At 40.4% G+C, this 16,810-nt stretch overlaps 1 protein-coding gene and 1 long non-coding RNA gene across 12 annotated transcripts in view; one reads left to right on the forward strand and one right to left on the reverse strand.

Moving 5' to 3' along the window:
• The window catches only part of NRG3 (neuregulin 3), a 938,337-nt gene that overhangs the window by 710,721 nt on the left and 210,806 nt on the right, over positions 1–16,810 (forward strand). For all 11 annotated transcript variants that reach the window (XM_074374319.1, XM_074374315.1, XM_074374318.1 and 8 more), the window contains exon 3: positions 13,092–13,165. In XM_074374319.1, the coding sequence (XP_074230420.1) occupies positions 13,092–13,165 (74 nt within the window). The remainder of the gene's footprint in view (positions 1–13,091; positions 13,166–16,810) is intronic.
• On the reverse strand, positions 1,003–11,374 carry LOC123619187 (uncharacterized). Its single transcript, XR_006727733.2, has 4 exons — positions 10,816–11,374; positions 10,204–10,315; positions 4,132–4,216; positions 1,003–3,070 (listed from the first exon to the last, which is right to left on the reverse strand). It is a non-coding gene; the product is annotated as an uncharacterized LOC123619187 (long non-coding RNA).

Genomic DNA, 16,810 nt, shown 5'->3' on the forward strand with positions numbered 1-16,810 from the left:
GAACGTCTTCAGGGAGCCTAGATCGCTCATCTATTACACTCGGAGATGGAGGTGCACTTTCTGATAGCCCTTTCTCCTTGATTTATTCCTAAGTAAAATACATACAGGAATATCAAATATATCACCTATGAGAACTGAATCTCTCTTTCTTTCTTTTTTTTTTTAAGAAAATAATCATCATATTTATTGATTTCAAGTCACTACTGACCTACTGAGTTTCTGTTTCAATTTACCAAAGACTCCAGTTAAATAATATTCCTTTGGGCTCTATTTTGAATGTGCTGTCCATGGAGAGTTACTTAATTTTTGCCAACTCACCTGGACCAGGTTGCATTTTCCTTTGTTTTAATGAGAGGTCAAGAATCTTAACTTGAATCACCCTTAGAAAGAATATGCCTCACATGCCTTCTCTAGCTGACCCATCCTTACCCATGCTTTTGTGTGATTTCCCTAGTTTCCATACGACATTCAATTTTAGAACATGTTTCACTGTCCGATCTCGTCCAAGCTAGTGACATCAATATTGCCACCTCTTTTCGACCTGGCTTGGTTACCAGAACTCCAGCCAGTTGAACTGTGCTGACCGATCTCCAACAAAAAGATAACGCTTTCACCAGAAAGACTGAAAGGTTTGGTATCACACATGGCATATGGATTTAGGAATATCTTTGCTTCTTAGGAGGAAATGTGAAATAGCAGAAAGAGCACTGGATTTAGAAGCGCAATCCGTGGACCCTAAGCCTCGTTCCACTCCTTACGGTCCTTGATGTCTTAGGCAAATCTCCCACCTTTGTTTTATAATATTGTCCTCTGCAAAATGAGGTAGTTGGAACAAACGCTCTTTCTGATTTCCTCTAACGCCTCCATCCTACAGTATCAGAAATCATTTAGATTTGGGTCAAAATCTATACTTCCATCCGGTTTAATTTGAGTGTTTTCTATATATGTGTATATTTTTATTAAGACTTTATTTTTTTAAAGCACTTCTAGGTTTACAGCAAAGTTGAGGGTAAGGTACAGACATTTCCGGTATACTCCCTGCCACACACATGCATAGTCTCCCCCACTGACAACGTCTGCCACCAGATGGGTACGTTGATGAACCTACATTGATGCATCATAATCATACAGAGTCCATAGTTTACATTAGGGTTCACTCTTGGTGTTTCTCATTCTATGGGTTTGGACAAATGTATAATGACGTATGTCCATCATTATGGTATCATGCAGAGTATTTTCCCTGCCCTAAAAATCCTTTGTGCTCTGTGTGCCTGATCTCTTACTACCCTCAATCCCTGGCAACTACCAATCTCTTTACAGTCTGTAAAGTTTTTGCCTTTTCCATAGTGTTATATAGTTAGAATCATACGATATGTAGCCTTTTCAGATTGAATTATTTCACTTAGTAATATGAATTTAAGGTTCCTCTGTGTGTTGTCATGGCTTAATAGTTCATTTCTCTTTTAGCACGAAATAATACGTCATTGTCTGGATGTACCACAGTTTATATATCTATTCACCTACCAGAGGACATCTTGGTTACTACCAAGTTGTGGCAATTATGACTAAAGCTGCTATAAACATCTGTGTGCAGGTTATTGGGTGGGCATAAGTTTTCAGCTCCTTTGGGTAAACACCAAGGAATGTGACTGCTGGATCACATGGTAAGAATATGTTTAGATTCGTAAGAAACTGCCAAACTATCTTCCAAAGTGGCTGCACCATTTTGCGTTCCCACCAGTGATGAATGAGAGTTCCTGTTGCTCCACATCCTCTTCAGCATTTGGTGTTGTCAGTGTTCTGGATTTCCGTCATTCTAATAGGTGTGTAATGGTGTCTCACTGTGGCTTTAATTTGCATTTCTCTGATGATATACAGTGTGGAGTATCTTTTCATATGATTATCTACCATCTGTATATCTTCTTTGGTGAACTGTCTGTTAAGATCTATGACCTGTTGTTTCTGTTTTAAATTGGGTTGTTTATTTTCTTATTATTGAAAATTAAGAGTTCTTTGTATGATTTGGATAACACTCATTTATCAGATGTGTCTTTCTACAAATATTTCTCCCAGTCTGTGGCTTGCCTTCTCATCCCTTCACATCGTCTTTCATGTTATATCTTTTTTGTTTCTGAGATATACGACAGTATCGGGGAATTCTTGTTACTGAAAATCAAATGAAGATGTGATATTATTAACTGGGTCACAGAGTCAAGGAAGCAAAAAACCTGAATCGTTTTTAAAATTAAATGATTTGTGGTACTTAAATTTCTTTATCATCTAACTGTGTATATTTTAATAAGTGAAAAACATAAATGTGCTTACAATGAAAAGCCACAACCTTTGTCTTGCCCTTCTGAACCCGTGCCCTACCTCCCATTTCCCCAACACATATCTCCTCCCCAAACACACAGACATGCTTACTGAACCATTTTCTTTGGGCATTTTTGTGGTTGTTAACTTCGTATCTCTAAATAACACATGGAGCCTCTGTTTTTTGATTTATCTACTTTAGTTATGGTGCATTGTGCATTAACTTTCTATAATGACGGGGATTTAAGTCACTTACACAACACCCCACCTCTGCTCTCTCCCCCCACCTGGTTCTATCACTACTCTCAGCTTTCAAAGTTGGGACTTAATGACACATTTCAGTAAGTAGGATAGTATGGTTTAAAAATGGGGCTTTTTGTGCAAAATTGAGGTTGATCTAGCCATATATTTCCCCGGTTTCCTCCTAACAGATTTTCAAATTTACAGTAATGATTACATCTGACTGAGCATCCGCTTAAACTTACAAGCCTGTGCCATTTATTTTTTCAAGGCAAGGCCGCACTTTCATCGCAGTCTGAGTTGCAGGAGGCTTTTAATATGAAATCACTTTCCATTCAGCCCAAAGCTTCCTTGTTGCTGATGAATGTCATGCATAATGAAAGATTATATCCATTTATCCTCAGCAGTAAATCATTTATCACACAAGGGAGATATATTATTGCGAATTCTGATCAAAGCTGCCCACTTCCTTCAGCCGGCAGAAATGCTGCACCCTGTTAGTGGATTGTACAATATCCTGGAAGAAACAGAGAAAATTAGGCTGTTGAATGAGAGTTCAGCAAACTCTAGGGGTTTCTAAAATGGCTTTTAAAAAATCATGTTTCATGTAGAATTTTCTATGATCCAGGCATGTGAACTGTCTTTTTTTTTTTTTTTTTTTTTTGCTCTCTTCACTTAATTAAATCTGAAAGCTATGGGACTTTTTGCAGCCTGCTCTGTGATGTCTGCAAACGGATTTGTGAATGACATTGTGTGGGTATTTTGCCCCCTTTCTTAGAGAGGCAATAATTATTACCACTTCTTTTTGAAGCATGCTGTGAGTGGTTTTATCAGTTCCTTTGCTAATGAGCTCCCTCTCTCCTTTATAATGCCAATCATAAAGATGCCTTTAAACTAAGATTTATCTCTCAGATTTCTTTTCTTTTCTCTCTTCCTCATCAAGCTGTGTACCACTTTGCTTCAGGGAATCACCCACACTACCCCAGCAAGCCACACGGCTGACCTCTTTGATCCCTTTTCGATATCATACTCTCTCACCGTCTTTTTCTGAGAGCAGTGAATTTCAGAAAGGACACCACAGTCCTCCAGTGGCGTCTCTTCTTATGTTTTGTCTTTGATTTTAGCTTATCGTTGCTCTACGTTGCACATCTGCGTTTCCTGCTTTTCAAATTCAACAGCATATGAGTTGCCTAATGAAGGAGGAAGTCTGGGCTCTCTTTCTTCCTTTGGTCTTGCTTGGGCTGCTGGTCAGGATGCTCTTATAGTTTATTCAGAATTCATGCAAAGTCGTAGCTAGAGATCCGCAAAATCAAGTCACAAATCTGCACCTAACGTTTATAAACAACATTACTTCATTTGATCGTCCCCACATTCTGGAAGCAGCCTTTCAGTGTTCTGTCCATTGAAGAGCTAGCTAGTGAATTCATATTCTCCTCCTCTGGACTCTGTGAGCTCATTATGCCCCTTGTATAGTTGACAGAAATAAATACAATGTGCCCAGACTCTTTATCCTTAAAACAAGAGATGGCTAGATTTAACAGAACAGGAGAGCGTGATGGGAAAGATATTATACATTACCTTTAATCTAGGTGTACCTGAGGATGGTTCGTACTTCTCTGACTGTTCGGATGCTTTTACTCTCATAGAAACACGATTGCCAGATCTAGAGAATGAAATACAGGGCATCCAGTTAAATTGAAATGTCAGGTAAATAATTTATACATTTTAGTATAAGTATGTCCCAGATATTACATGTGGGACACACTGATGCAAAAAAAAAATGTTGTTTATTTGAAATTCAGATACCACTGGGTGTTCTGTATTTTATCTGGAAACTCTAAACACAGGAGAATCCAAATTCAGGTCTTCACTATTCTATAGACATAAATTACCCAGCTGGGTAACCATTGTGGACTGAATTGTGTCTCTGGAGAACTCGTGAGTTTATGCATTAACCTCCAATGTGACTGCATCTGGAGATAGGGTCTTCAGGAGGTAATTGAGGTTAAATGTGACCATATGGGTGGGTCCCGTTCTGATAGGATTGGGGAATCCAGATCAGTCTCTCTCCCTCTCCACTATGTGAGGTAACAGCGAGAAGACAGCCATCTGCCCAAGGGAGCCCTCAGCAGACACAGACCTTGCTGACACCTTGATCTTGAATCTCTATGCTTCAGAACTGTGAGAAAATGCTTTTCTGTGGTTTAAGCCACCCCGTCTATGATACTTCATTATGGCTGCCCAAGCCACCTCATTGGGTAGGTTTAGAATGTTTTATTCTGGCTCAGGTGTGTATTTCTTGCTAGACTCTGAGCTGACGAGTGTGGTTGTTACTTTTCTTCCATCGAGCAGTCTGGATGTGTGAGTTCATGACTCTTCTAATTCTAAGCAAGCAGAGAGAGAGAAGTGAAGCAATCTACTAATGGTTGAACGTTAAAGCATCAGAGAAAGTCTTTGATTGGCTAAATTTCTCAACCTTGGTGCCATCTTAAGGGAAACTAAGAAAGGAGAATCATAGGGAGTAGATGTGACAGTAAATCCCGGGCCATTGTTGGCTGGGAAATTATCAATGACAGTCATGGGAACTTCCAATTAACTATGGAAGTAGAGGCATGACTCTCCTCTGACTTTAATGTTAGAACCTAAATTGTCTGCCTAAAATCTCCATATTTATTTGGAACGGGGCAGTGTGTGCCTGTGTCCATGTGTCTGTGTGTGTGCACAGCACACTTTAAATCAGGACTCAGTGATCCCACTTAGACATGAGCAACGGACACCTCAGAGAGGTTAGTCACAGACTTCTGTCACACTTCTAAGTGGCAGAATTATGGGGTCATCCTCCATCCATAGGACATGCTTTTTCCGCCATAACCAGCTGCCTCCCTTGAAAACTAGAATGTCACATTTGTCATGATAGATTTTGTGTATACTAGGAAATTAATAACAGAGTATTTCTCCATTTGAATGGATGAAGCAAAATTCCATCTATCCTCCACTTGTCATTGTTCCCCCCTAACCTTTTTGTTCTTGATAAAGGCAGTTATTATTTTACTACCTCTAAGGTGATACTGAATTTGGGAAGTCTTCCCTCAAGAGACCCAATAGATTACTTCTTAATTTACCTTCTTAGCCTAAAAAGAGATTCTTTTTTTTTTTCCTTTTAGATGCAATAAAAATCAAAGCTAAATTAGATAAAATGGCTTTTTCAGCCCATCTTGCTGCTCTGGATAATATTGCTATTTACTCCAAGCTGTGTAGTACCTTCACGCCATGTGATGTGTTTTAATTTTGTTAATGAGGTAGTAAGGCTGAAGTGACGCTCTTGACCAAATAGGGGCAGAGATTTCTATAAAGGCGAAAACATTTATTCAGACTGACATGAGAACTCCTTAGCCAAAAAGTGAAATGTATGATATATAGGAATAAAATGGTGACATAAATCGATCCTTGTCTCGCTGATACTAAAATTGCCCAATAAAGTGTATGAGTGAGTGCCAGACACAGGTCCCTAGTATTCTGCCCGTGGTTGAGAAGAACTTATATTTGAGTAAACACACATTTGTGATTTCTTTCTAAACATCTCAGACTTGAAATCATTCTTTCCCTTTTTGTATTTAGGGCTCAAATATTAACAGAATGCGGCATGCCTCCTGAATCTGGACAGATGCTTTCAAATTCACTTCTGAAATCATTACCAGTCTCATGATGAAGTAGCTGGCCTCCATCTACTTTTGAATTCGAACTTTGCTAAAGAGAGATTGAAAAAAAAACAAACTAAGTTTTCTGAAAATTACAGATATAACTTCATTAGGGAGAATAATCATAGTTGTAAGATGAGTGACATTATAAGCAACAGTTGCCTCAGCCATGGAATTTGTGATATATTTGAAAGCTATTGATAACACACTGGAGAACCTTCGTGAGTTTAAAGGCAGCTGTTACTACACAACTTAAAGTAATCCAGTCGGGAAGAAGGTATAGCTCAGTGGTAGAGCGAGTGCTTAACATGCACAAGGTCCTGGGTTCAATCTGCAGGACCTCCGTCAAAACAAATAAATAAATAAACCTAACTACCTCCTTCCACCCAAGAAAAAAATTAAATAGTAATCCAACTCCAAATTCTTCCTTTTATGGTTCAAAGGATTTTAGAAAGATTGAACCTATAGCCAGGCTATGGGTACATTTAATGCCAACTAGTTAACTTAAAGATCTTGCTGTCTTAATTAGTGCTCCTTTTAAATAAGGCCACTTAATTAAATTCTATATTCAGCTAAAGAAAGCTAACAATTTAATCACTGTCACATATTCTCCCTACCAGAACCTGGATCTCAGCTTCAGCAGTGAGTGGTAGGGAAGGGAATTTGTTCTAACATCATTGACAGCTTTTAAGACAATAACACTAAGCTGCAGAGACTTAGGGAAGTTTCTGGCCCACCCAGCACACATTTGCTTTCAGATAGAGACGTGGTTTGGGATTCTGATTCCAGTACTGCCCATCTCTTCAATGCCGGGCAAGTTACTCGCCTTGCTGAAACAGTATCCTCTGTGTTTTTGTTTGTTTTATTTCGATTTTTTTTTTCACTGAGGACGGTCTGGAATCAAGAAATGTCATTATCATTCTTTAATTGTGCTCCTAAAGAACCTTCCGATCCTTATTCATAGTTGGTGATTACCTTTTAAATTAACGGAAAGCTCAGGAAGTTTGCCTTTAAATCAGTGACCAGTCTCGGTGATGTGATTTGCTAAAGAACATTTTGAGATTGGCTGATAACTTATAAATCTAGGTCTTTAATTCTTACTATGAATCATGGCTTCAGTTCATGATATTTGGGCCATAGTTTTAAATACTCATCTTGGGGAGGGTAGTTGGGTGAATGGTGATTGAAGTCTCTACTGAATTTCCATGAAGAATGTCAGAAAAATTCCAGAAGAATTCCAGAAGAATGCCATGGATCAAGCAAGGACTTGATCTTGACACAGATCAAGCAAGTCAACCCCAGCTGAGTTTGTATCTAATTCAACTACTTAACTGGCTGTGTAATTTTGGAATAAGATCCTTAAGCTTTCTGAACCACCATTTCTTCACTTGAAAAGCAGGGATGAGGATTCCAAATTCAAAGAATATTTTTTAAAAAACTAACGTTTTTTGAGTGCTTACCATGAACAATAGGTTTTATACCATTTTTTCCCTAATAATAATAACTCTCAGGGGGAGCTACTATTATTATCTCCATCTTACAGATGAAGGAAAGAAAGCAGAGGAAGGCTATGCTGCTGGTACAAACCTACCCAGGATTTAAAACTAGGCTGTGCTCCAACCACCCTGCTTCTAAAACGTAGTTAAGTGCCTGATGATTTTCCCATTTTCCCCAACCAAGGACTGACACCGAGGCTGAGGAGAATTGGCAGGAGATAAAGACGGATACCTGGAAGCGTTGTTCTTTGATCAAATCACCCTTTAATAGGCCTCTTAAAAATTGGCAGTCTTGTGTATCACTGACAAAGTGTCTCCTTTTCTGTAACATCAAAGAGTCATTGCCATTTTTTGTCTATGAATAAAAGTTGACACAGTCAGGAAACAAACCATACAGGGTTGCCACCATTTCTCTTGTGAAGTTAATTGACTTCTGCTACTTTAAATTTGATGTCTAAAGTCTAGTTCCAAGAAGAAAGCATGTATGCTTTCTCTAAAACGTATGCAGAGACCAGACCCTACACAGGGACTGAAGCAAACATTTAAACATTTTTCTATCCTTTCATACATTTCTCTCCATCAATTATGTAAAGTACATCTCTGCAAACATGCTAGGTAGAGGGTCCTGTGGCACAAAAATGGCCAACATGCATGGATATAATATCAACCATCCATGCTTGCTTGTTTTTTTTTTTTCTCCTTCCCGGTACCATTTCCATTTTATTTGGGTTGAAACTGGGGACCAGGGATGTTAAAAGGGTTGCCAAAAGTACACCCGTGCGGACACAAGAGGAGAAGGGAGGTTATAAACTCAGCACAGTTAATCATGATGATATAGACGTGGAAGACATGTGGTAAGACACTGGGTGTCAGCTGGGCCATCCATGTAGATAATGGAGATGGTGACAATGAAGACAGAGTAGGAATGGAGAAGAGGGACGTGAAGCAATGACCGCACCTTCCATGAATGAGTCAGTGACCTGGGAATCAACGGATGACAACTAAGAGGATGGGTAGTACGGGCTCCTCCAGTGGGATGGTTTTTGATCGTTCCAGGAGAACAATGTTCCGTGGTCCCCAAAACCAAGTATGCTCTCCACCAGGAGATCTAATTTCTCCTCCTCCAAGCTTCAGCTTCTGTCTCTTCAAATGCAACTCCCAAATATCTAACTCTGGCTCTAATTTTTCTTCTGTCTTCCAGAATTATGTTGCCAACTTTAGTCTGTTGTGTGTTTTTTTAGTTTGCTTTGTTTTGCTTTGCTGTGCTCTCCTAGCAGGAGGAAGAGGGGGAATTGGAGGAACAATCTGGGAACGTAGGGAGGCTGTTGGTCAGAAGTGAGCGTTCTTCCGTTTTTCACTCTAAGTCATTAACATGATTAGCTCTAATTTAGTTGCTGTTTATTCAGAAAATGAGCTCAAAGAAGTAAACTGGCATATGAGTATTTGTAAGAGAGGAGATGAGTGGTCTGAAGTTAGTGATGTGGGCTAGCGGCCACGGCAGTCACTCTTAGCTGGCCAAAGCACGCGTGTTTCCATGGAAACATCAGCAAATGAGCCCACCATTTAAAAACCTTCTTTCTTGGGGTTCTCCCCATCCAGGCTGAGTGCTAGGTTCACTCCTTGTGCTTCAACACACTAGACAAATCAAGTATTAGCTTCGAGCCGACCATCATGCATTTTGTGTTTTCTCATCTTAGCCAATATTCTTCTCTTTTGCCCAAGGATTGCCTTTTAAAACTTTCACTAAATTGGGGCTTTTCTTCAAGGATAATGTTGAAGGGGAAAAAAAATGAATGGAAGGGATGTCTTGTTATTTTAGGTGCAGCTGAACAAAGGAGGGGGGTGGTGAAGGCCAGGGTAGAAGGTTGTAAGGAGAAGAGGGAGGGAGGGAGGTCTGCAACTGAAACTGTACAGCTGGCCCTGTCCCTGTAGAAAGGGAGGGACCTGGTTTGCGATTTGGCTCTGAGCCTCACCAGAAGAGAGACACTTGGCTGACACTTCAACTGGGCTCAGAGTCTCCAATTTCTCTGCTCCCCTCTTCACTGCCAGGGTCCCACCTCCCTTACTCAGGGTTACCCAACACAGTCCTCGCCTGAGCCCTCTCCTGCCCTACCCTGCTTCGGGCATTGTCTCCTCAACTCCTCCTTCCCCACTGCCTTTTACATTTGGAAAGAAGCAAAACCAACAACATGATTAAGAATTTACCGATTTCTGAAGTGACAACGCCTTCCCCTCAGAGTAGATGAATACAGAGAATTGAAGACTAATTTTTTTTTTTTCAAAATAAAATTTCTTAGCTCTTGCAGACTGAGTTTGCTTTGTGGTTGTCCTACTGCTGATAACCCTTCTCCTATTTTTGTTTTTTTTTTAATACAACTTCACTCACCTTGGTTGTATTTCCAGTTCTAAGCCTGCTCCCTGCTCTTTCACCACCTAGTTGAAGAATCAAAACTTACCTATAAAACCACCAGGGAGGGACCGATGACGTTTTTAATAAAACTGCTGTGATGTACAGCTTCTCAGTAATAAAGAAATTCAGACAAGACAGTGGACGAATTCAGTGGAGCTCTGAAAGCAATAAAGAGTAGAAAAAGGATAGAATATTAACCTGTTCAAGGCAAGATTTATGCTTTTTTTTTACCCATGGACATACCATTAAAGACTACACAGGTACTTCTAAAGTTTTATTAATTCTGTCATGCTTTATTAAGGTGAACAAACAGAACTATTATATGAATTTCTCTTTTTCTTATACCTGTATCTTTCAAAAATGAGCTCAAAGAGAATTTAAGCAGCCACATATGTTCATAACTTTTTTTTAATTTTAAAATCTTAAATTCTAAATTTTAAATCTTTAAAATTTTAGTATCTTAAAAAAACAAGGAAAAGCAGTCTCAAAATGCCCCCCAAACTAACCAAAACCAAAACAAACATGCAGTGATATTTCCCAAAGATGCGCGGCTTATCCCACTGTCAGAAAGTCTGCCAAACTGCATCCAGCCCATGGAAGTGCATCCTGCGACTTTTTTTTCTTTACTGTCGTTAGCAGCGTCATGAAGTCAACCCACCTCATTGGCTTTACCTGCTGGCCACATTCTGTCTTCACATTTGGGTGGGTTTGAACTTATTGAGGTGACGCGTGTGATTGTTTAAATGGAAATTTTAATGTGTCGTTCTTAAAACCCAGCGTCAATTAGCAGAGACACCGCCACCTGAACCGAGGAGCGGGTGGTGCTGCCCATTCCGTCACGTAGCCCTGGGCAGGTTTCCTCGCTGGGCGGGGCTTCTCCAACATCTTCACACTTTATTATCTGCAGCACACAGGTACAAGGCAGAATGGAGGCACTCGCTGTGCAATTTTCCTGGTACCCCAGGAGGCCTGAACACTTCAGAGTGGGCTCCAAGTCACGGAAAATCAGTTTAAGACTAGAGACATTTCAGACATCTTTCCTTCTTTTCTTTTCCACACACAAACGGAATAATGCATTTTAAGTGATGAAAACCCCTTAGAAAGCAAAACAAAATTAAAAAAAAACAAAAACAAAAACACTTCCCTTTCAAAGCCGTTATCTCCCTTGGATACCATCTTCATATTAAATGAAGATACAAAGAGTGATGTGTGCTTAAAATCTCCCCCACAGGTTGGAAAATATAAGCCTCAGAGGTGAACGTGTGCCATAGCACACACCCAGCTCCCAACATCGTTATGGGAGAATGAAAACTAACAAAACACTGTGGTTCAGGTTGTTCTGAATAAAGGCAAGCTAACAACATTAGGACAGCTTTCAGAGAACAAGGATTTATTGCTTCATCACAAGTGCGCTTCAGTCTTAAGCACTGTCTGACTTTGTACCATTATGGAAGCGGTGACATGCCTGCTTTATTTCAAGTGCGATAAATGAATTAAAAAAAAAGTTATGAAAATATGTGGCTGCTTAAACAAATTCTCTCAATAGCCTGTTGGGTATTTGGGGTGCCCATATATCAGAAGTCATTGTTCTCAGTCTATGAAGAAAATTGCCAGGTATGCTCCAGAGTGCCAAGCTTAAAAAGTGCTAACGAGAGCCTGCCCTATTACCTGAATTCCAATTTGGCTCACAATGAAAGGGAGAAAAATTACCTGGGTGCCTTTCACTGTTGCAATAGACCTTATCTAAGAGTTTATTATCCTCAGAAAACAAAGCATGCTCTAAGGAAAGACGCCACAGCTCCTGTCTCCGACAGAATGGTCTTTTTGAATTCCTTTGTCGATTTCATAGATTTCTAACAACTAGCAGATTGGGTTTTTTTTTTGTTTTTAAATCTGATTTTTATGCCAGCAGCACAATTTCCTCCTCGGTAAGTAGGACAGATTCATCCCACAAGCAACAATAGATGCTTCCCTGCTTAGCTCGAGCGTGACAGATTAAGCTTCCAGCCGACGCACTAAATGCCACCCCCACCCCTTACAGAGGCTGTTCCCAGGCAAGCATGTGGGGCCTCAGCTGTAGGTGTCCCTTGAACTCCCAGCTGACGAGCTGATGCTGTCCGAGGCGGCCAAGCTGCCCTGACTGAGCGAGCTGGGCAAGGACCGCGGACTGGGTCTCATTGCAGGGGCTTCCAGGCAAATTCCCTGCTCCCAATTGTGCCGACCCCAGGACAGCTGCCTTGTACAGCGCCTCGCAGAGAGGCCTGCACTTTGCACCTGTTGGCTGAATAGAAAAGAGAAAAATGGGGAGAGGAAAAAAAAAAACGTGAATTTAGAGAGAATGCATTGAGACCTTGTACGTAGAGATAGATGCCTTTCAAATCTTGCCAGATCCGAAATAAATGCTGTTACTTCTGGCCCAGCAGCTAAGTTAACAACAACCACAACACCCAGTTAAAGTAGCAAATGAACAAACAAATAAAACATGAAGAAAATAAACAATAGCCCGAATCTACTGATAATATTTGATCCATTATATTAGAAAATGACTTTTATTAGAAATATAAGCCTCGCAATATGATGCTTCTGAAAGGGCATTTGCAGCCTTTTAGAGGCCAGTGGGTTGCATAAAGAATAGTCCAGAATTATAATATGAGGGTAACCGTGATTCAGGTTGCTATGAGGGGCATCTTCAATTGCTATTCAATTTGCTCCTTAGATATTACATATGAAACTGTAAAAGCAAAGTGGTGCTGTTTTCTTGCACAGATGCAGACCCTAAAATCGAACTGTCAATGTTAGACTGAACCAAGAAATGCAGAAGCATGAATGTACTATTGTCATGTTGATGTAATTGGTGGCTATTTTGTTGCTTGTTGAAGCCTTGAATCTTTCACAACCACATGCGTATGTTTGTCGTTTATCCCCTTTCCTCAGGTGCAAAGAAGGCTACCAAGGAGTCCGTTGTGATCAATTTCTGCCGAAAACTGATTCCATCTTATCGGATCCAAGTAGGTCAAGCATTTTTCTTCTCTCTCTAACGCAGTAGCAAACTCCGAGCCACAGTCACTGACTCCCTGACAGCTGTATCTCAGTTTTGTGTCTCTGAACGCTGCCAAGGGTGGGAGCTGGGGACAGATGCTCATGTGCAAAGTTTGCTCAGAACCCTGTCTGTGAGGTCTAGGTCATCTCCAGTGATGGTGCCTGGTGTCCAGATTCATTTCCGCCACTACCTTCCGCTGGGAACTCCAGCAAATCCTGCTCCCTTCACTTTCATTCTCCCCCTACTACCCCTCCGTTATGAAAGCAAGGACATAGACACTGAAAAGCTTATCGTTTATCCAAAAAGAGCATTATGGAAACTACAGTGTCATTATTGCTTCTTACCCTCTGGTTGGTAATTTGTGAAAATATTAAACCTATTCAACTTTTCCTTACTAAAGTAAGGAAATACGCATATAAAATTACATAAAACGTTTTCAAACAAACTGAAAACCGCATGTTTAGCAACACTATTCGCGTATCAGCGATTACCGTACCAATGACAAAATTTTTTTTCTGTTCATGGAAGAAGACAATTTGCCATGAGGAAATATTGCCACTCATTAGGTTCTGTCTCTATATGGAAAACAAAGTAATATTCTATACCAGTATGCTCAATTCTGGTCAAACGTGAAATTTTTGCTTTATCTGTAAATAATCCGTTCTTTCAATGATGCTACGATCGAATCGCCACTGAGGAAAGGGGACTTTTATTGAATCAGCAATTTAGTCCAGCGAAGATAATGGCAGGCATTTCCAAATCAGAAAGGCACTGTCACGGTTTTCTGAGTACCAAACATGCAAAATGTAAACTTGAGCAAAATACCGTGTATTCACGACAGCCAGAGGTTGCCGTGTCTGTGAGTGTGCGTGTAGCTGTGTAATGAACATGTTTAGCCATCTTTTGACATCTTTTCAAAATGCCTATTTTTATTTTCCCCCTGAATTTCTACGTACATTTCTTTAAGTAAATGTAACATTTTTAAAAAAGGAAAAATTTTGTTTAATTTAATTGCTTGTGTTTTAGCTTGGAAAGGCAAACCACCACACAGCATTAACTACTCTTTTCTTGGCAAATTTAGCTCTTCCTCCTTGAGAAAAGCGATGGTTGCCTAAAAACCAGCCGCCAAGCTAGACACTGACAATCTCTGTTCTCTGAAATGTGAGGCACTGGTCACTGGGACTTACCCCTATAGGAGGCAGTTACTGTAGTGTACTGTGTCTTTTTTATCTTGTGATTTTGGCCACTGGCTATGCTGGTGTCTAAAACGTGTGGCTGTGACTATGTGGCTGGTAGATGCAACCTGTGTTCCGGGTTCTTGTCCCGTCCCAAAAAGAATTCAGAGACAAGATGCAGTGGCTAAAAAAAAGTAAAGTGAGGATTTATTAAAGGATGGATAGTACACTATTGAGGGGGAGAGCGGGCAGGCTCAGGTGAGTGTTTCTTTGGCAAATTAGCTACATAGGGTGTAAAAATGAATGGGCAGAATATTCATTGGGGAAGGAAGAGTTTGGGGTCGTATTCCCTGATTATCATCCCAACTCCACCTTCCCAAAGGGAGAAGGGATTTTTGTCCTTATTTAGTCTGGATCAGAATTGTCATGTCATCGTACATGATGGGTACTTCTGATCTGCAAGGCTAATTTTATTGAAATGAGGGCATAATGAGCAAAAGGTTACATTCGGACACTGGAAATTCCTGCCTTTTCTCACCTTTCTTTGTTCCTCTCCAGGCCACTCATCACCCTAAAAGGTGTGGTCCCTTATCAGCCCAAAGGTTCCTGCTTTTCTTTCTCTGCCCAGGGACCCCTGGTGCTTCCATGATGTGTGTTTTCCTGCGTTTGGCTTGTGCCCCTCCTTTCTGCCCGATTCCTGCCATTTGGTCTGTGTCCCCCTTTCTCTGCTCATATCTAGCTATCTGCCTGCTCTAGCAGGTACGGACATGTATTTGGAATATTAGAAACTTATGTAGAAGAATAGTTTGCTGATTTCTCTCTTTCTCCTTTGTCTTTTTCTTTTTATTCACTTTGATGTACTTAGTTTCCTTCTTTTTTTTTTTTCTTTTCTTTCTCGTCCTTCTCTTTCCTTCCTTTTTATTGTCCCTTTGTCTCTCTTTTCATTATTTTCTTTTTTTTAATGCTTCCCTCTCACCCTCCCCCGGTTCTCTCCTCCCTTCCTTTTTTCATTCATTCGTTTGTTCATTTCTTCCTTCTTTCCTTTTTTCGCTTCTTCCTTCCTTCCTTCCTTCCTTCCATTTTCCCTTCATGTATAGCTGTGGAATAGCTATACAGTATGGGGTCCTGGAGCAGAGCTTGCATTTGGTACAAAATGGGTAAAATAATCTCTCTTTATACAACCTAATCAACCTTTGCCATTCAACTGAATATAGTAGTCCATCACTGCAAAATTTGAGGGCAAGGCCCGCTATAAGGACTGTGTGCTCCTCAAAGAAAAATAATCTGTGATCAGAATCACTAACCCTGAAAACCTTGGTCTTAACATCCATCAAAATATCTAGTGCAACAATATTTATTATGAAAAACCATGGGATTATGTTTAAATGAAACATCATATGGCACACTTACCACGTTCTAGTAAATTCTCATTATAATCATAGCTGTAGGAAATAGTCCTCTGATGTGAAACAGCAAGATAGAAAGTTATTTTCATTTAAGGCTACAATAAGAACATCCTTTGGTCCAAAGGTGGGAAATAAACATGCACTAAAATGCTAAAAGTTGACTTGAAATTTTGAGGTTATGGAAGTATATGGGATTTTTTTCCTTTTTCTCCTGTTATCTGTAAAATGACAAATCATTGTATGAATCAAAATTCCAGAAGGCCTTGAAATTAAAAAAAAAATTGAGAAACATATGGATGAGTCCCTGAGTCACAGTTTATCCCCCATTCATCCACTCATGCATCCATTTACTTATGCAATCATTAATTCATTCCCCGGGTGTTTTCTGAGGACCCACCAAGGGCCATCTAACTGATCAGCTTCTGTTAGTACAAAGATGTGTAAGCAGGATTCAGGCTCTGAGGCCCCCAGGGCCAATGAGGGGAAAAATCATGTAGACGCCAAAGCATGGGTGTGATTCTGGTGGAAACATGTACTCCTCTGTGACCTTGGCAGACATATGAGGCTCCTGAACCACAGGCTTTGCACCTGAATAATGCCAGTAATATTAACACCCATGGGTACCAATCACCAAGATGGACAAGAGGTCAGTGCCAGGTAAACATTGGTCCACTTCCTTCGCTCACCATCATAATCGTACTAATATGTGTTTAGAGTTTGCTGTGGTTTGGATTTTCTCATTATACCCTCACAATCATCGTCTAGCAGAGTGACCGGCAGTTGCCCGCATTTTACAGATGAGGAGATCAGGCCTCAGAGATGTGAAATAAACTTGCTCAAGGTCACACAGCTAGCTAATGCTGGAGTCTAACTTCCAATCCAAATGACTCCAGGGCCTGAGCTCCCCAAAGCAGGGCTCTTCCCTTCCTTCCCTCGGCCCCTCCCTCCTCTGGTTATTTTCACTATGACATTTATCACTCTAAATTTCGCAGATGGGAACTCAATGACCTGCAGCACACATTATTCTAAGGA

The sequence above is a fragment of the Camelus bactrianus genome, chromosome 11 (assembly GCF_048773025.1).
Source record: "Camelus bactrianus isolate YW-2024 breed Bactrian camel chromosome 11, ASM4877302v1, whole genome shotgun sequence".
NCBI lineage: Eukaryota > Metazoa > Chordata > Mammalia > Artiodactyla > Camelidae > Camelus > Camelus bactrianus.